The 21,624-nt window shown below is 43.3% G+C and overlaps 1 protein-coding gene across 2 annotated transcripts in view; it reads right to left on the bottom strand.

Moving 5' to 3' along the window:
- carmil1 (capping protein regulator and myosin 1 linker 1) overlaps nt 1–17,902 on the bottom strand; it is a 65,467-nt gene extending 47,565 nt beyond the window's left edge. For both annotated transcript variants that reach the window (XM_080788271.1, XM_080788270.1), the window contains exons 1-3: nt 17,522–17,902; nt 10,827–10,924; nt 2,869–2,919 (exon numbers count right to left, since the gene is read on the bottom strand). In XM_080788271.1, coding sequence (XP_080644397.1) covers nt 2,869–2,919; nt 10,827–10,924; nt 17,522–17,561 — 189 coding nt within the window. In that variant the 5' untranslated portion in view covers nt 17,562–17,902. The remainder of the gene's footprint in view (nt 1–2,868; nt 2,920–10,826; nt 10,925–17,521) is intronic.
- Between the last annotated feature and the right edge of the window lie 3,722 nt (nt 17,903–21,624).

Below are 21,624 nucleotides of genomic sequence, written 5' to 3'. Positions count from 1 at the left end.
AGGAGAGACAGACCAGACCAGATCTTTGGGTAGCAGCAGGTACAATGCTTCTTAAAGGTGTCGTTTCAAAGTTTCAAAGACTGCAGCAAGGTCATTTTTTTTAATAAAAATTCACAATCACATGGTCAAAAATGCAAGCTCACAACGTTGCTCATTGTGAGCTTGTAAACCTGCTATTGACATGCCCAGAATAGGGCTGTGTAGTTAATTGAGACCTTGACCTTTGACCTATTAAAACCAACTAGCTCTTCTCCATGACAGACACACAGGACTGACAATCTATAACGTGGTTCTCAACCTTTTCAGGCCGCGACCCCACAAAATAATCATATTTGAACTGGCCATAGGACTTATAATTGTAGGAGTTGAGGCATTACATTTAGTTTGACTCATGGTTCCACAGATAAATATTGTGAGAATAGCTGATCTACAAGCTCACAAGCTTCACAATGTTTGTCTCTGTTTTATATTTTTTGACCATTTGGCCATTGTTTGACCAGATTTTATACTTTTGATGCAGTAATGGACTTTTTTAATTTCATTTATTTTTTAAGTCACTTTACTGTCACCGCGCCAAAAATGTCCCCCCCCATGTGGGGAGGGTCCCGACCCCCAGGTTGAGAACCACTGCTCTACATTATGTGTTCGGGGTGAAGAGAGGAGAGGAACGTAGCTGAAGGAATGACAAAAAGGAGAAATACCACGATGTATATAAATAATTCCTATAATGTAGCCTACAGGTCATGCCTCAAAAAGAAGAAAATAAAGTTAGAACGTCGAAGTCATAAGACGTCCCTCCGTGGGGAGCGTGTAGGGACAGGCTCTGCTGACCCACTGTGAACCATGGGAAGAGAATTCCACGAGATAGACAGAGAGAGAGAGAGAGAGAGACTCCAGAAGAACAAGCTGGGGCACGACTGAGCAAACATTCCCATGGAAGAAGAGGCTGGGGAAAAGGAGGAAGAAGGAAGGGGGGGAGAGAGAGAGAGAGAGAGAGAGAGAGAGAGAGAGAGAGAGAGGGGCAAGGAGGGATACGAAAAAGAAGGAAGAGGAAGAAGTTGGGAGAGGCGGAAGAGAGGAGTACACACCCCCCCCACACCCACACACACACACACACACACACACACACACACACACACACACACACAGCTTGTTCCAGTTGTTTGTAACAAATAAATTACCATGGATGTTTGGCAACCTGAGGAGACACAGAAAAGCTAAATATGAATATACTATGTGTAGATTATACAGTATATCTGCTTTCACAGCATACACTGTCTGGATATCATCTCTGTTGGGTGGAAACCAACCATGTCCAACTGTTACTGTTACCAACCTACGCTCATAATTGGTCCTCACTAAAGATAAAAAAATACCACTGGGCGGGCGCCCCTCGCCCCGTTTTTCCTCGCTTTAGCTGGTTTCTCGCTTTTACTGTAACTGTAACATACTGCATATATCTTTATTTGTTATCTCTTTCCCTTTGCTCTCAGTCTGCCTCTGTCTTCTCACTGAATGCTACACAACGATGGAGTGCTGCATGGGAAAAAGAAGGAAAATAAATGCACCCACTGCTTTACACGACAAACATGGGAACATTCTCATTCTAAATGCACCCACTGCTTTACACGACAAACATGGGAACATTCTCATTCTACTAAATGTGGAATGCCCAGACACCATCCATTAAGATATGTAAATCACATGGTTTCTTTCAAAACAGGCTTACCACAAGGGGAGATAAATGTAAATTCCCATAGAAAGGAGGTGTCATTCACTGCCGCCCACTTTTGCTTTTTTCTCGTTGATGACGAGATGTTGTATGTTATTTTTTCATGCCACCGTATGTTGATGAATTGAACACATAATGACCACAATGGAAACGAGTCCCCAGGACTTTTTTGTGTTATCCTTTTAGCCTTAATGTCTTACTGTACCGTGTGATGTTCACATTTCTGTTCCAAGCATTCAATCAATTAGTCAATACACCTGCAAACTGATGTGACAAATAAAACCGATTCTGATGAAAACTGAAATGTCTTCCTGCATCCAAGTAGATACAGAGGATAAACCTGGCAAACTGAACATGACCGACAAAGATCCAACGTAAAATAACATTTCTGTTGGGAAGAAACCTCAATATTCCAACATTTTGTGTTTTTAGTAAATGAATGCCCTATACTACTTGATCATTCATACTACAGCGTCACACCAAAGCATCAAAAGTAGCAGATCCACAAGCTTGAAACGCGGCACATGCACACATGCCCAGCACATGTATGCTGTGTACAGAATCCGAGGAAACGCAGGCATGTTGGGGCTGAAACTAACTTGGCTGTCATATTTTGGACCCAGATCAAAGTGGACTGGGCTGGGCTGAACCGGACTGACCCAAGTTGGGCTGTGTTAATGGGCAGGGCCAAACATGCAGTGTTTAATTACCTCCAGGCAGACATGATGAACATGCATAACATTACATGCATGCGGTGCACACCAACCAACAAAATGTGTATGGACAAAAACAGACACGGCAGACAGACAGGTACACACACACACACACACACACACACACACACACACACGGTAGATGGGTGGACAGGAAGGGTAGACTGATGAGCAGACAAACAGACAGACATAATGTCATCTGATTTATGCTCAGGGCTGCACTCAAAGTATTTCAGAGAAATCCCTTCGCAGCCTGTTATTACGACATTAGATCACTGGTTACTACATCACTGGGAGAGGCTGCAGAGCAGGGCCATCCCACGGCATCAAGTATATCAAAACACATTCTAACTTACGCACAGCACGCCATTGCGCACACATTCACTCTCACTCACTCACACTAACTCACACTCTCTCTCTTACCTTTGAGGGAACCCGTGCAGTCAGTAGAAAGGCTCTATGTGCTGCCAAGGCCTGAAGAGAGAACAGAAAGAGATCAGTATCGATAGATACAAAAAACGGTATAGGATCGACATTAAAAGGTGCTCAACAAAAAGCTAGTTTTCATGAAATAGAAATACATAGTTATACATGTTTGGAAAAAAATAAACAAAAACACAACAACAACAGCTGTGTATAACTGACTAATCCCCCACTGGACATGAACATCTTCACCTCTATGCTGTACTCAGAGTCAGTACAGTACAGTGTACTGTATATCTGAAGACACACTGATTCAGGCAGTAGCCTAAAAGGTTGATTCAAGACAAAAAGTTGCTGGTTCAAATTCCCCAAGAGCAGCCGGCAAATACGGGACGGGAATTGAGGAAATATCAATAATAATGCATTTTATTTATAAAGCGCTTTCCATTCTCACGAATCTCAAAGTGCTACAAAGATTAAAAGCATGGCAAAAAATAAATACAATAAAAGAAGCGTAAGCAACATCATAAGCATAACGAAGCGTGATCAATAACATCATGGTACCCAACATGGCTAAAAAACTAGGTAAAACATGTTTAAGGAAATGCTTTCTTAAAAAGGTGGGTCTTTCCACAGACATGGGGCTGTGTGGCAGAAGGCCCGGTCGCCCATGGTGCGGAGGTTGGTGTGGGGGACAGGGAGAAGATGGGTGTTGGAGGAGCGGAGGCTTCCAGTTCTTTGAGGTAGATGCACTGGTGTGGAAAGTGAACGAGTGATCTTTCGTCTTTGGCCCAAATGCCTCAGATGTTACTGTTTAGTGGTCAGTCCAGAGGCAGAAGCACACTGAGCTGGCGCTACTTGACAAGTTGACAGGAGTCAGGTGTGAAAGCGTCTCTTAACATATAAACGTTGACGCAGGGCAGTGCTGAAAAACATCAGGTTTAACTCAGTCAACTCTTCCTGGACAAAGAAAGGGTTGAGGATCAAATAGCAATCTCAGCAAGGCAGATGGCTTCTTGGTTATAGTGGGTGACAATATTATCACACGAAAAGATGAAAGGTTCCATCCTGGAGGCAAATCTTTCCGGTGATAAAATGGCTACCAACGTAATCAAAAAAGTTAACTAAAGAACAAGATTCCTATACAGGATCTCCTCACTGGTCAACAAAAACACCTGAAGACCCTGTTGGACAAAACAAATTTCCTTCAGGCTCAATAAAGTATCTATCTATCTATCGTACAAAGGTTTCTTCGACTATGCATGCACCTCCTGGTACCACAGCACCTGTAAGGCCCTTAAAACAAGGCTCCAGACTTCCCAAAACAAACTGGTCAGACGACTACTTGGCCTCACTTCCCGAACCCACCTCACGCCTGCCCACTTTGACAGGCTGGAATGGCTTAGGGTTGATGACAGAGTATAGCATCTTGCAATGGGTCTGGTCCACAAGATTCGCTACAACACCAAGATACCCATGTACGTGTCAAAATACTTCCTTAATGTCAATGAAGTCCACACCCACAACACCAGAGGGAGCTCAACAAACCATGTGCAACCCAGATTCGGCACAAACAAGGGACTAAATTAATTTCGCTCCTATGCCATCAAAATGTGGAACGCCCTACCAACAGGCATTAAGACATGCGAAATTGCAAATCCCTTGACTCCTTCAAAACCTCTCTATGCTTACAGACGGCTGCAATTCAAAACTGGCCCCCGTACCCCCGCACCCACCCCTTTTCCCCCTCACTGTATACGTTTCTTTTCCCTTTTTACCTCCTCTATGATGATTTCCTGTTTTTACTACTGTATATGCTGTAGTTGTGTATATTCGTACGTCTCTAAATGTTTTGATGAATTGAAAATGGTAAACAAGTGTAATGCTTTATGGTGTCGTCCACTCACAGTTAACAGTCTTTTTGTATTGGGTTGTACTTGAAATGTACTGTAATTCTGCAAACTGTTAGTAAATCAATCAATCAATCAGAGAGAGGAGAGAAGGAGAGAAGGAAGCATGCAGGGGCAGAGGAAGTGGAACGATGTGTGGAGGAAAGGAGGAGAAGCAGGACGAGAGAGGGCAGATTGCCCCGCCCCCAGCTACAGTAGTCCGTCTGCCGGAGTACCCAAAATAAGGGATCAGTCTCAATATTGAGGCCAATTATTGAATAGATAGCTAATAGCTAGCCTGGTCAAATGACCAGGTGACGGCCTATGGATCTGGGGGTTCTGGAAGTGAGGGGAGGAGAGGAGGAGGAAGAGGAGAAGGGACATCCAAGAGGACGGCGGAGAGGAAGAGGAGGTGAAGACGGAGAGGAAGCCAGGGGGAATTCTGTGTGGCCCGAGGCATATCACCTTGAGTTCACCCAGGAATGTAATACGAAACTGGACTCAAAGTGAATAGTCAAACTGAAAGTGAGGAACAGAGCAAGACAACCCCAGACGTGACAGAGAGACCGACAGACTGAGACAACCATGTAGGGAGAGACAATTGGGCTCATTCACAAAGCTCGGGTTTCCACGTTAAGAGTCTGATTCATCAATCTTTGTTGTCTGTGATTTTGGGCAGACATACTGTACTCAGGTCTGCTCGGGAGCAGACTTCTATGCCTCAAACCTTTCGAATATGTTATTAGAATGCCTTATTATTCATACAAAAACAATTACAATGGTAATAACTTTAATAGAAAGGTTTCAATAATATTCAATCCACGCTTTATTAGCCTATTATTTGGTGGTGGGGTTCTTATTCTCATTAGATATGAGAACATTACTATATTAATGTTCAGGAGATCCATCGTGCGATCGAGGGACTTGCTTCCCAACAGAACAGATGCACAAGCTTTCAATGCGGTGTGACTCACTTGCAGATCTGTTATTCTTTTCTTAATTTTTTCCCCTCTTTTCTTTTTGTTGCCATTTATGGTGTTAAATGGGCCATGGAACAATGCAAATTATCTATACGGGAGCGCACTCATGACTTTCAGACAAAATTAGATACACCTGTGAATCACGTCTGAGAAACGTCAGAATTGCTTATCCCAATGCACAGTTTTACAACCTAAATTTACGAGCAGGATTATAGACGTTGTTTACTGCCAGGTTAGTGAATGAGGCCCAGTGATGCAGACACATGAGAGAGAGAGGCCGACAGAGAGAGCAGCAGCAGGAGACGGGAGGCTGTGCCAGCTGTGGTATGTAACCTTCTACAGGGGAGAGAGAGAGAGGTCATTCCAGGCCACATGCAATCACAACTGCCAGTGTGTGTGTGTGTGTGTGTGTGTGTGTGTGTGTGTGTGTGTGTGTGTGTGTGTGTGTGTGTGTGTGTGTGTGTGTGTGTGTGTGTGTGTGTGTGTGTGTGTGTGTGTGCGTGCGTGCGTGCGTCAGTTGCTCCTGATGGATGGGACTCTAAACCAATGAGATACTGGATCTCCTGCAGGATGGGGCCAGTGAGGCTAGACACATAGCTGAGAGCAGAACAATCTGGGCAATGTGTTTTCAGTTTAGAATGTTCGGCTCACAGGTGTTTGGGGCTGCAGCTGGGGGGTGAGTTCATTTAGGGAGTTTTTACTTGAGTAAAAGTATCTACTCTGTTACAAGTAAAAGTCTGGTTTCAGAATTTACTTCAGGTAAAGTACAAAAGCATTGGCATCACAATGTACTTAAAGCACCAAACGTAAAAGCACTCATTATGCAGAATGTCACATTTCAAGTTTTCAAAATGTAAATCCAGTTTTCACAACGCGTCGCATCGGAAGTTTTCGCAACCCGTTGTGAGCTTGTAGATCAGCTATTTCAATTTAAAATAGCCAAAAGATATATAGAGCTTAAGTGGTTAAGGTATGTTTAGTAATACAACTGTAAATCTAAAAAGTAACTAGTAACTAAAATCTTCAAATGATTGTAGTGGAGTAAAAGTAAAAAGTGTTGAAAATTGGAAATACCAAAAAAATATACCTTTGTTAAGAATTTCAGTCGACCCTGTAGTGATGTGCCGGATGGGCGGGTTCGGGTAAGTGTTAGCCTACTAGAACATATCACGGGTTTGGATGGTGTGTTCAGTGAATGGTTTACACATGTGGCACAGCATATGGGCTAATACTGTACATCGATGCAGTGGACTCCATGCACACGTGACACTTTGGGTTAGCCTGACACTCAGTCTGAACTTTCATTTCGTTTCACTTCATTATTCAGACTTCAAAGCCTTCCCCACGGCAGCAGTTTATGGGATGGGCGTTGTCAAAGCGGCAGTCTTCGGTGATTGGTTCATACCAACCAATCAGAATAGTAGGAAAGCAGATGACGTTGTTGTCAATCATGAGGCTATGGCTAACCCGTTTGCTAACCAAACAAACCACAGCCAACGAGCGCTACTAGCATGTGAACAAAAGCGGTCAAATATGTCGAATGATGATGTTTATAAAAGCTGTCGTTTCTGTAAATAAACTATTTATCATACGCCGATTTAATAGCCTGTCGAGTGACAGGGCTGATGGCCAATCAGCTGCTGTGATCAGATTTCCGAACGACACGAACGCCGCCGTAGGCAGAGACTCCAGACCTGAATCGCCAGAACATATTTTCTTAATGGGCGTGGCTAGCGATTCAGGGCTGGAGCCAGGCTAACTTTGAGTGGCTTTGGCTAAGCTTTACTAGAAAATATCACTAGTTCAGACAAGCAGGTCAACACATACAGTATAAGCATGAGTGTGCGTGCGTGTGTTGAGGTTTCACCTACAAGTTCCTTTCAGTGGTAAGTGGGTACATTTTCTGTAACCATTTTAACCCTGGCCTGGCATCACAATTTCCATATAAGCTGTGATCAGCTATTTTCTAAATAACACAAAAAGTATGGCTTAGCACCCAAACCTTTTTGTTTTATAGGTCAGAAAGAAGACGCTTGGCTATAGTGTACTTACTACTATGTGTAAATACCTGTGTGTGTGTGTGTGTGTGTGTGTGTGTGTGTGTGTGTGTGTGTGTGTGTGTGTGTGTGTGTGTGTGTGTGTGTGTGTGTGTGTGTGTGTGTGTGTCACAGAGCTACAGTGGGCTGTTTAGTCAAGTCCTGACAGGCAAAGTCACCTTCCACAGCACAGTGGTATGCTTGCAGCGATTCTACTTTCACATCTGGAATAAAACAGACTGGTGGTTACAGAGAGTATCTGCAACCAGGAAGTACAGGGCTCCATAGCCTATTACCAAAATGGGGTATGTGGAGGTTTTGCGCGCACACGCACACGCACACACGCACACACGCACACACACACAAACACACACACACACACACACACACACACACACACACGGCAGGTTGACAGACAAGCAGTTACTTGAAACCAGATACGCTCTCACCACCACTGCACAGCACACCCCTCCAAATCTCTTTCTCTCTCCGTTCTGTCATTGTACTCTTCTCCTTAACCACTTGAGCACCAGCATCCCTACTCTGGCCGGAGGAACATTCGCCCCAACTAGCAGATATGTGAGCTTGTAGATTGGGTGCAGAGCAACTCGGGTCCATTCGACAGTATAGAGGCTTCATTAACAGTTATACTGCATTCAGAACACTGTGCTGAAAATAATGTCTACAGTTAAGTGTTGATTACAGGTATGTATTCTTTAGTACTCTGTACTGTACCAATAATATCCCACATAATGATGGGAGACAACATTCCAAAGATCAAGAAATTGATCGCAGCAAGTAGCCTGGTGAACCATCCCGGGCGGGTTCAATCACATTATCATGTGTCTTCTGCAAGACCAAACGCTGGGAGGGCGTTTTGCACAAACCGAAAAGTGGAAGAGCCAATCAGCATCTGTCAATCACAGGGCCCTGGTGCGCAGACACTGATTGGCATGTGAATTCATGCGACCGGGATGGTTTGCCAGGCTAGGAAGTAGAACCTTTCTTGTGCCTTCCAACACTATTATTCTGGTGTTAAACATAAGTCTTAAATACTGTACTGTTTGTACATGGTAAAAATAAGAAGGAAAAAAGAGGAAGGTGTCTAGAGAAGCTTCTTTAGGAGAGCTGCAGTCAGAAACAGGGAAGCTGAATGATATTTACGGTCTGTAGTTATCAGTTATCACACTATGACTCACTGGGTGCTCTGAGAATATAGGCTACTGTATCCAGTAATAAATGAATGACAAGCAGGCTTTCCGACATGGAGAATATATGAGTTAATATATAACACCAATGAGTGCAACAGGAAGTAATGGGAGGGAACGGAACAGAATAGAAATTAATGAATTAAGAAGGTTGCTCAACCTGATCGGTATACTGTATAGTACTGTAGTGTAGAATCAGGGGTGCACATAACCTTTTGGGGGCTAGTTTTCAGGGGAGCACAGGTCTGGAAATGTCGTAAAAACGATGCAGTAGGTTTACAGTACAACGCTACTGTATCAAATACTAACCACACAACGGACTGTTAGAAATTGATACATTAGCACTGAGGAGTCCATTGTCTCATAAAGCAGAACGTACATTGCTATAAAACAGCAGTGACCACATCTGACCTCCCCACTCCCTCCACTCCACCGTACATGCACACACGCACGGATGCACGCGCACACACACACACACACACACACACGAGCGTGCGCCGTGCAGTCAACCACAACCAATGGTCTTGTGAGTGAGCCATTACTCAGCAATGTGGAGGAGATATGTTGAGTTGACACAGCTGAAACCTCTCTGAAGGAGAAAAATAAGGAAAGGAAACCAGCAACCTTTCAGAAAAGCATAATAATACCAATACTAATACTAATCTTTATTTATAGAGCCCCTTTCATGACAAAAACGCAGCGCAAAGTGCTTTGCAGAACAAATAAAGAAAAGCTAAAACATTAAAAACAACATTAAAATCATGTGATCATTGATTGAATTGAATCTTGATCTTGGTAAAACACCATATTGTCATCATTAGTTCATATGGACAGTGCAGATGCACTCCACTGTTCCTTATTATTATGCATGACCCGTCACCTCAAAATGCCATTCAGTTTCTGTTCAGTTCTGCCATGTTGAAGCTACGTACAATATACTATGTACAATATACTGCATGTTTGAAATCCTGGTAATGCTACTGCAGTACATCTGTGTTGCTACTGTACCAGCGTCGGATATTAGCAGGGGCAAAGGCTGTCATCACACTACACTACCTTGTCACACAAAAGTAGCAAAAACAGCAAAAACGACATACAAAGCTCACAGCACAGTTGTGAGCTTGAAGATGTGCAATTTTTTAAAGTTAAAGTGGTCCAAGTGTGTCCAATGTGTGGTTTTATACACATGCATAAAGTGAGTGGGAAAGTGAGTGGCAAACATCGTTTAACATCGTTTAATGCAATCAGAAATGACTTTTCTGCTTGGTTGTATGGGCTGTCAAGGCCAGAAAGTAGTTTTTTGCCACTTTTTTTGCCACTCAGTACAGTAGGCATTCCCGCATAGCTTCCGGGTATGATGATGATGTCATGCGCATACCCTTTATTGGAACACAGGTTCAGCATAGCCTATTTCAACCAGAACTACCTGTAGTAATATAAATATTTCATTCCACTTTTTGTTGAGTGGTGCAACCACTATAGACAGCTATGTGGGTCCCTGGGTCTGTCCCTGTGTCTGTCTGTCCGAGCACGAAAATAGCGTTAAAGAGTTTGTTCACCACCAAGTGTCACTGTTGCACAGCCTAACACATAGACACACACAGGCCAGGGAGGAGGGCTTGTACAGCAGTACAGTACAGTACAGTACAGTACAACTCACTTCAGACTGGTCTGTCTTTTTTGGGCGACTCCTCTGTCTACCACGAGAGGGGGGCTCAAGTACCACCAGTGGTACTAGTACCAGTGGTGGTACTAGTACCACCAGTGGTACTAGTACTAGTGGTTGGGAACCTCTGCTGTAGTGTAGGCCAATATGTCTGACACCAGGGTGATGTGTGATCTTACCAGGACTCGGTTCTCCACCCTGTCTCCTTTGGTCTCCAGCTGCACCTTCCTCCTCAAGGTCAGCTTCACCCTTCGTCCCACCGCCTCCCGTACACTCTCTGCGGGCAGAAAGGTCAAAGGTCACAGGGTCTTTACGGGTCAGAGGGGAGGTTACGGATAAGCAGCAGTGGACAAAGGTATTCACATTTTATACTTAATATCACTTGTGATGATTGGTGTTTTGCAGTGGTGGAAACTTTGTAAAGTAACTAAGTAAATTTGCTCAAGTGCTGTACTGTAAAACTTTGACTGAGGTATTGTATTTTACTTTACTGGAGTATTCATGACACGTAGCTTGTGGAGTTAGTTCAGTCAGATATACTCGAGGGGCTCATTCAATGTTATGCAAGACCCACTTGTCATTTGCTGATGTAGCAATCAGCTGACCAATTGGTCCTAAGAGTGGATTCTTCCTGTGTTCCTTCCTCAGCATGCGTTCCTGATGTTGTTATGCACTGTTTGCAATTTATTTTTATTTTATGCTTTTTAATACATTTGAAAAGGGACATTCTGCATAATGGGTACTTTCTACTTTTGGTACTTGGAGTAAATTTTTATACCAATACTTTTGTACAAGTACATTTTTAACTCCAGACTTTTACGTACCAGAGTATTTCTACATTCCAGACAGTAGTGATACTTTTACAGAATTACTCGTTTACAATGCAGGGTTCCCACCCAGACATCTGATTCTTGTCACATTTCCTAACTTTTCCAATTAAGCCACTGACTATGTGGAGGCAAGGCCAGGTTTGGGTGATTGGATGATGAGAGAGATGTTGGATGTTAGATAATGGGAATTTCACTGGGGTTAAGAAAACAAACACAAATGAGGCATGTTTTGTTGACTAACCAACGACACACAGTACCGAACACTGTTTAAAGGTAGTAGCACGTCTACATTCGACATATTTAAAGAAATAAAAACTAATTTAAAAGAATTATAAATGTTTACTGTGCCTGATATACAGTATACGTATATTTGATCCCCAATCAAAGTTTTCCATACCTGCAGAAAGCCATTTGAAAATGTATAGCAAATAGCATGTATTCACTTCCTAATATCCTTCTTTCAAATCCCTAATATTCCTATGTACACGTAGCAACACACTGCTAGCGCAAAATGACAAAGTCCAGTTCCCCGGCTACAAGAATCATCAACTCAGCAACTAAATGAAAACCCACTATTAAAGGACAAATCAGGGCAGGTGCAGCTGTGTCTTGCTCTTCCTGACTGACTCATCATGGGATCATATTTCGGGATCATATTCCAGTAGACAGTGAGCCACGGTGAACCAACCGATTGCATGTAGACATGAAATTCCACAAATTCTTCACATCATACTGAACTCCTGCAGTCCAGAATTACGAGCAGCAGCTAGCTAATTCTCCAGTCTCCACATGATGTGCATGTGCGTGCGTGCGTGTGTATGTGTGTCTGTGTGTGTGTGTGTGTGTGTGTGTGTGTGTGTGTGTGTGTGTGTGTGTGTCAGTGTGTGTGTGTGTGTGTGTGTGTGTGTGTGTGTGTCAGTGTGTGTGTGTGTGTGTGTGTGTGTGTGCCCGCCCGCCTGCCGCTGCAGGCATAGTACTTCTGGTCTCCATGCATGTAAACGGGTTGTCTACTTTATTTTTTATTTTGAAGCATTCTAAAGGTTGGGGGTTGGAGTTATGTATTCAGGGATTGTTAAGGTAAATGTGAGGGAAGTAGTTCAGGTTAGGGATAGGTATTGTGAGGTTAGAACAAGCCGGCAGGTTAACTAAAAATGTGTTTTGAAACGTCTGTGGCCAACTGTGTTCTATCCCTGGGAGACAGTGAGAGGGGCAGAGAGGAGGAGGAGCAGGAGGAGATGAAGGGTGATGAAGGGTGCACTGTAGGCATGACCCTGGGATTAGTTCAGCGAGGCAGACGTAAGGGTTTTTTAAACCTTTGGCAGGCAGTTACAGTGGGGAAAAACAAGACTTACAGAGCGCATGAGAGAGAGAGAGAGAGAGAGAGAGAGAGAGAGAGAAATAGAAACAGAAAGAGAGAGAACAAGAGATTGCGAATAGAAAGAAAGAACAACAAATAGATAGGACACTTTGATAAACAAAACACAGAAGAAGAAAAACAGAGACAGAGAAAGAGTGAGTGGGAGGATCCACCACAAAAAAGTCCGAAATGGTGAGGGCTGCAAGAACAGTAGTAGAAGAACATCAGAGACACACACACACGCACACTGAGGCGGGAGGTTCAATGACATCATAGTGGAATACTCCTCCTTGTCTCCGTGAGCCTGGACCGACATGAGCTCATGAGGCAGGATCAAAACATTACAACATACTGTGTATAGGATAACACACTCACACTCACACACACACACACACACACACACACACACACACACACACACACACACACACACACACACACACACACACACACACACACACACACACACACACACACACACACACACACACACACACACACACACACACACACACACACACAGCGTAGTGCAGTGCAGCCTGATCACAAACACATGGCTCTTTTAATGGGAGGGGGGCCGGGGGGCTTCCTACTATCCAGTTGTCAATCCAGCTCACTTGTCTTTTTTGTGTGCTTCCTCTGTTTTTTGGTCCCGCCTTCAAGTTAACGACATTTAACCATTCCGTTCCTATTCTGGGGTATGGATTTCACCCACTGTTTTACACCTGTAAACCTGCGATGTGTCAATATAGATAAATGTGGGCCCGGAGTCGGACGGTTAGCTCAACCGTCTGGGCACGGCGTGCCGCGGGTTCGACTCCCGAGCCCGACGGCCTTTGCCGCGTGTCACTCCCCATCTCTCGACACACTCGCACTTGCATCACATTTGCAAGCTTGTAGATCAGCTATTTTCAGCGAAGCAAGACATTTATATTAACCTTTAAGGCTCATTCATAATCTGGATTTTCTGTGGTGAGGTGACCACTGGAACTGAAATAACGTTGGTGGTGGTGAGTAAAAACAGAGAGAAGGGCTGGGGAGAGCGGTGGTTTTCTCTTCACCGCGGCTCAGTGACGTCATGTTGTAGTTCGGTGGTCACCTCACCACCGAAAATCCAGACTATAAACGCTTTAGTTTGCGTTTTATTTATTTCATTTTTTAGTTTTGGGATTATCACTACATATATAATCTACAGTAGTAGTATAATCTACATTTTGTAGGTCATGTCAGCACACTGGCTGATGATCAAAGACATTTGAATGTATTGAAATTCAAATGGACTGTCCTTTCTTGCCCAAGGCATTAATCAAAGCCAAAACAGGTTTTGTATTTGTAAGCATATTAAACTGGCAATTTCAAGTTCTCTTTTCTGCACAGGCTGAACAAGACCGACATAACTAAAGTAGCATATGGGACACTCGAAACTCGTGGATAACAATGACTAGAGCAGAATATAAACTTGAACATTTTAACTAAAACCTCAAAAATACCACCTTGATTGGGTTAAATGTAAAATAAGTCACCCACCATACAACCAAGCGGTATATTCACTAATCAATTCCACACGGCATGTGCCATTTCAATTTGAGAACTTCACATTCAGTACATTGTCAGAAACAGAATGTCGTCAGTGAGAAAGGGAGGCATTTTCCAAGGTGTTATATATGTTCATTCTATTCCGATTCCCTGAAAGTATATGAGTTCCTCTGCTGGACACTTCTTTTCAGTAGCCAAGCAGTAGAATTAGCCAGGCTAATCAGTGAATAAAATCAGCAGGGAAATTTTTCAGAAAACCTTTCAGAAAACCTTCAGGAAAAGATCAGGAAAGCGTGTAGAGTTGGAATGGCACATCTGTATGTATACATACGTACACTATAAGATACTGGTGACCACCAGAGCACACCAGCATTGTAGAGAAAGCACAAGGTCCATGAGTCAACCTCACCAGCCAGGGCATATGACTGGTGATTGTGTTGTCTGTGTGTCTACTCAGCCTGGCGATGATGAACAATGCTTACATAAAGACTAGACTACACTTATTGGTGCTCATGGGGGAAAAGGGGATCTTTTAAAGGAAATGCTAAATAAAAACCACATCCATTGTGCTCTCTTTCTCCTAAAAATAATAAACAGAGATGCATTTATAACACGGATGATGGGGTGAATACATGTTTAGCAGACAGTCAAAAATCCTCACTGTTTGGGCTAATATACATTTGTATCTCAAATGGACCCACAGCGGTCCATTTGGTCCCATTTTGTACTCAGAGTGTAATTGTTTGTTAAAAGGTTAAGGCTTTATATTCCGATAGTAAATCATTGCTATAGTGTTTGTTAAGTAACGGGGGTCTATCTGTCAAAGACAATTGTGGTCCAGTTCCAATTTTGTCTGCTCATTTATTTGTTTTTCCATCGCTTTCAATTTAACTTGTTTATAACTTGTATCCTGCATTAGTCCTCTCTCCTAATTGGATAAAATTGCATCCGGACCTGAAAATGTATTTTCTGTTTACTAAAGAGCTGGAGAGACAGGAAGACCCATGTTATTGAACAAACACTATTGTAATATCTAGTATTAAAGGTGCATTAAGTGACATACGCAGACCATGAGATAATGGGCCCCTGGGCCACTGACATGCAAAAAGCCTCCACATGACCACGATGCGGTCGCGATGACACAGAGAAGCTTGAGCAGACAAATTGAACTGGTCTGGAAGTTTGGAACACTATAAAATTGAACCTGACACATGTTCTCTCCCCTGATTGGGTGACATTTGTAACCCGCCTGAAAATGACATTTCTGTTTAACAAAGAGCTGGAGATGGGCCGTGGCTCAGCGGTCCAGGCACCTTGGGTGGTAATCCAGTCTGGCAGTGTGCCGCGGGTTCGACTCCTGATCCCGACGGCCTTTACTGCATGTCATCCCCCCCATCTATCTCCCCATTTCCTGTCAGCCTACTGTCTGTCCCTCCATAAAAAATATAAAAAATAATATAAAGGCGAAAGCCGCAAAAAAATTACATTTAAGAATAAAGAGCTGGAGAGATGGGGAGACACACTTGGTTACCAGTAAGATGGGTGGGGCGGGCCCCCGTGACAATTATAAGAACTCTTCGTCTCTGCGCCTGGGTGACGGCAGACTGCTGGGTGAGCGCTGGCGCTTTGGCATGGGTGGTCAGATCAACATCAACATAATGGAATGAATTCTGTACTGGCCATATGGAGCGTGTCTTGAGTGTACAGGGTTTGATGAGGTCAGATCAACATATGGAATGTCAGAACAGGACGGGTGGGGAGGGACCTGTTCTGACATGTCAGAACAGGTCAGCTCCTATATGGAGATCTAAGGGTTTGAGGTCAGATGTAGAGTAAGAGTTGCAGGCAGACTAAATTATATGCAGATCTAGGTGATGATCCAGTCTTCTCCATGTATGGTTATCCAGGGATAGATGAGGTCGGTGTCGTGATCTTCATATATGCAGATGGCCGTATATGTGTCATGAGGCGTGATGTCATGGAGATCTAAGGGTCTCCATGATGTCACGTGATGTCACAAGATGTCACGAGGCGTGACTATATATGGAGGTGTGGCCGTGGGTGACTGACAGACGGGAGATGCAGGTTTTCATAGGAAATTCAACCTATGGTTGCAACCATCACCAGTGGGACGCCCTAATTAAAGAGCGAGGCCGGGTGCACGCTGGCTGGGCGAACGCTGGCCATTTGGCATGGGGGGGTCAGATGTAGAGTTGCTGGCCGGCTCCATATATGCAGATCTAGGTGGCAATCCAGGGTTTGATGAGGTCAGTGTCGTGATCTTCATATATGGAGCCGGCCATATATGTTGGCGTGACGTGTCATGAGGCGTGACCATTATATGGAGGCGTGATATCACAAGGTGTGACCATATATGGAGGTGTGACCGACCGAACAACAATAGTGCTGTAACTATTTTTATAAAATGTTAATAAAATAATATCAGACACACGCACACAATAATATCAGACATACGCACGCGCAGCACACACACACACACACACACACACACACACACCTTAAAAAATGGTTCCAGTGGGATTGTGACATCAAACATGTTGTAAACTTGTCAGTGACATGCTCTACCCATCATCAATCAACTAGATCAAAACGATCTCCATTAGCACTGCCAGTCTGCCATGATCAAGTCAGACTAATATGAAAGCTCCTCAACATTAAGGACGGTATGTGTTGATATTATCACACAATTCCAAGGAATGTCACAACAAGGCACAGGCTGTAGCCCTGCCCAAAGCCTTCTCTATCCCCCACATCAGATAAGGAAGTGACTGAAAGAACTCTCAGGTAGCCGACCTACGCCCCAGGGCATGGAAATACCAATATGCTCTACTAAACCACTTACAACTCTAGGCATATTATTGATAGTGAAAATATTACGTAAATATACACGTTAGGTCTATACATTCTCCTTTCTCAGGGAGACAAGTATTAAAGAGTAATTAAGTTTCACTCTCACTGCAGGCTGCACTGCATGGATTCTTATGGTAAACAAAAGTTACAAAACACATAGTGTACTTGTACTATGAATAAAACAAACGCAAACAAAACATAACATGACTGACACACGCACACACACACACGCGCGCGCACACACACACACACACACACTGGAGAAGTTATATTATCTTACCAAGCAATTCCTTGGGAATATCGGTTTTATCCTCAGCCATATTTGCACAGTGAGTGTGGACGTCAGAATAAATAAATAAACCCAGCAGCAGCTCTCCTTTCCGCTGACCACAAGAAGGTGTAATCCAGTTTTCTCACTACCTGGCTACTTCTCGTCTACACTGTGCATCCATTCTCTCTTCTTCTGCCCGCCGCCGGCGCATGTTTACGCATGTTTACGCAAACAAACATTTCCCGACTGCCGACTGGCAACTAGAACGGGGGGGAAAAAACGAGAAATAAAGTCAAAACTCCTCATAAGTCTCTGCTTCGGTGTGACTTTGGTTTTCATTCGCTGCTGCTGAGTGCCAGGGCAAGAATTAAGCCACACTTCGGGCTCAACCCGAGCGACGATCCTTCCTTTCTCAGGGACACAAGGAAGAAAGTTGGTCTGGTGTTAGTATGGAAAGGGTGACACCTGGTGGTAGAAGTTTTTACACACTCAAGAGTTACATTATGTTAAACATAGGCATATCTATGCATTACTTAATTTAATGTAGAAGAATTGTTATCGCGTTTGCCTGTTATCTCTCCTGAGTCCTACTGGTACCAACATCAATACAGCATGGAATTGTGGAAAACATCAATATCCAACAAAATATTCTTTAGTTTTAGGTCTGAGAGGCTAAATGGTGGTACGTGGCTCAGAATAAATAATGGTCCTTGATATGAAAATGGTTGAAATCCACTGGGGTAATCAAACAAACAATGTTACGAATTACGAGAAGCGACCTCGTCTTAAAGGGGCGAGGCCGCGTGCACGCATCCGCCAGGGTGATGGCAGACTGCTAGGCGAGCAGCGAGTGCTGGCACTTTGGCATGGACATGATGGGGGCCGGGGGTCAGATCAACATAATCGAATGAATTCTGTACTGGCCATATATGGAGCGTGTCTTGAGTGTACAGGGTTTGATGAACATATGGAATGTCAGAACAAGTCAGCTCCATATATGGAGATCTAAGGGTGGCAGCAAGGGCAGTGTTTTGAGTCTACAGGGTTTGATGAGGGCCCAGGTAGGGCCGGGCCTTAATTTTCGGGCCTGTTGAGAACTCTACTTTTCGCCGGCTGCACTAATAACTTTGGGGCAGGCCCCTCTAGAGTTTAAATGGACAGGTATCAAAAGGGAGACATTGAAGAGGAAGGATGGATGAGGAAGGATCAACATACTGCTGCTGCCGTACAGGAACTGACGTAGGCATAGAGGAAGTGACGTCAAAGTCACTACGTTCCGGCCGAAACTGCTAAACGTTTCACCATGGTTCCGTTTCATATGGTATAATAATGCAGTGGTTCCCCCAGGGGTCCTTGAGGGAGTTCCAGGGGGTCCCCAGCTAAATGGGCTATATGCAGCCAACATTTCCGCATTCAGTTTGGGCCACCGGAAGCGTTTCGGTGGTAGCCTGGCTCCAGCCCTGAACCGCTAGCCACGCCCATTAAGAAAATATTTTCTGGCGATATAATGAAGTGAAACAAAATGAAAATTCAGAGGGTGTCAGGCTACAGCGTACAAATGGTCTGGAACCAACCATTTGTACACTCTCATGAGTTAAATTAACATTGGTTTTACAATATAAATTGGGGGTCCCAGAGATAGAAATGCCATTAAATGGGGGTCCGTAGACTAATACATGTCAAACTGGGGGTCCTTGAAATTAAACGGAACCAAATAAATTAAACCATTTGGTTCCATTTGTACACTATCAGTTACATTATCATTGATGGATTGATTACATTATAAACGGGGGTCCCCAGAGGGCCGGCCGCGGATAGTTGGCACAGACGGACAGCCAATATGAAACAAAGCCTTGTCTTTGTTGCCAGGCAGTTATGCCATCCTTTTCACCCAATCTGAATTTTTCACTTTTCTTGTTCATGTAAGCTGTAAGGGGTCAGAAGAGATACTCTTCGCAAGTCTAAGCATGCTCTTGGTCTGGGCCTCTTTAAAGGAACGTAACACGACCTCAACTGGCCTACCACATTTTTTAGCGCAGATCTTAATTTGGCTATACAGTTTGTTCTTATATACCATTGATATGCCGTTAAACCAGGCTGTGCTACAGTACAACATCACTATTTGAACAACAAACGTATAGAAAAGAGACAAGATCTGACTGCTAGCACCAAACGATCTAAGTCGGCGTAGGCCAGGGAGTACATACGCTGCTGTATCCTCTTACAAATATAGTCAATATGAGATGAGATGACCATGATAAGGTGGCGTCTATCATCACCCCCAGATATTTGTAAGATGGAACTTGTTCAATAGCTGAACCATGGATTTCCACCGGTGGTGTTTTCCCACCGGGAGCAGGACCAAATATAATTTCCTCAGTTTTCTAACTGATTTGACTCGCAGGTCAGTGAGGTGCCACTCTATCCATCACATTTATTCCACAATCTTGGTGACCTAAGTTTTGTGTAATAATGGCACGTACAGCTTTGAAAGTCTCTAGTTCAGTGGTTTTCAACCAGTGGTCCGGGGACCACCAGTGGTCCTTGAGGGGGTTCCAGGTGGTCCCCAGCTAAATGATGGAAAGCTGGTAGCCTAATAGACCCTTATAGTTATAGATCTTTAACTCTTGAGAGTGTAAAATGAAACCAAATGGACCCTTCCGGGTCGTTTCAAAGGTAAGCCAATTAAGAACAATTTTCTTTAGCTAGAATATCCAGCCTTTTAGATACAAACACCCTAAATATCCTGGCTGGGGCTCTTGTACAATATCACTTTGACTATGCCTGTACATCTTGGTATACTGGCATTTCTATGACCCTCAAGAAGAAACTCCAGACCTCTCAAAATAAATTGGTTAGAGTGATCCTGAAGTTGCATCCTAGAACTCACCTTCTCCCTGCCCACTTCACCAGTCTGGGATGGCTTAAAGTGGAGGAGAGAGTATCCCAATTTAAAATGTGTCTAGTTCACAGGATTAGAAATAATGTAGCACCCAAATATTTCAGTGACTACTTTTCAAGGGTTAGTGATACTCACAGGCACTACACCAGAGGGAGCCCTACTGATTTCAAACCCTGCCCTTTTCACAACAATATGGGAAAAACATCATTCTCGGCAACAGTTCAGTGGAATGGCTTGCCTTCCAACGTCAAGGTGATCAGTTCGCTTGAAAACTTTAAATCCACATTAAAAAGATGGTTGGCCGATAACATGTCCTAATTTTTATTTTAGTATACTGACTTTTATAGTGTAGAATAGATAAATAGCACAAATGGGAAAGAAAATAAATCCAGTTTTATTGGTCAGTTTTTGCGAATTTGTCCTGTTTTTGTGTTTTTGTTTTATGTTTGTTTTTTTCCTCCTGGCAAAATACAAAAGGTATTTTTGTTTTTGTCTGTATTGTACTGTTATTGTCTGTTGCTCCCCTTCCACTTTCCCCAAGAGGACCACAGCAGAAACAAGCCTAACGGCTTTCTTGTGACTCTATCCTTTTGAAAATATTTTTTTCAATAAAGTATTCATCAATCAATCAATCCATGACTAAAATGTGACTAAAACTAAATGAAACTGGTATAGGCTACTAACAGTGGAAGGTGAAGAACTTAAAAGAAACCCTGGCTAATAAGACAAATGTGCCTTAAAACATTATACTTGCTCTCTATAACAAAAATAAATAAATAAAAACACCTTACATTTTTTAATTTCTTTCATAAATAGAGAATCTTTCACTCAATAGGAAGTGCTTATGTCGCAAGTTGATGATGTCATATGCCCATAATAAAGTTTGGAGTTGTCCTCTTGGAGTCGTATAGGCTTTGGAAAAGTCTATAAAGGCAACATATAGTTTCACTTTCTTTCTGACACAATGTCCAATTAAGCCACAATGCCACAATGTGTTCCAAGTACAAAGTCAATAAAATAAAATAAAACTACATTTCCACCACTTCAAATATAAGATGCTTTAGTCTTAGAAAACAAGAGAGACAAACCTGGCTGTTGAGTGTGTGTATATACAATTATACAATACAGTATATATGGTCTAGCCCTGAATGTATGGAATGCATGGAATGCACATACCATATACACAATATGGTCTAGCCCTTTGGAATGT

Source organism: Protomyctophum bolini (genome assembly GCF_963924005.1).
Source record: "Protomyctophum bolini genome assembly, chromosome: 17".
In the NCBI taxonomy this organism is placed as follows: domain Eukaryota; kingdom Metazoa; phylum Chordata; class Actinopteri; order Myctophiformes; family Myctophidae; genus Protomyctophum; species Protomyctophum bolini.
This window is presented reverse-complemented; position numbering and strand designations above follow the sequence as displayed.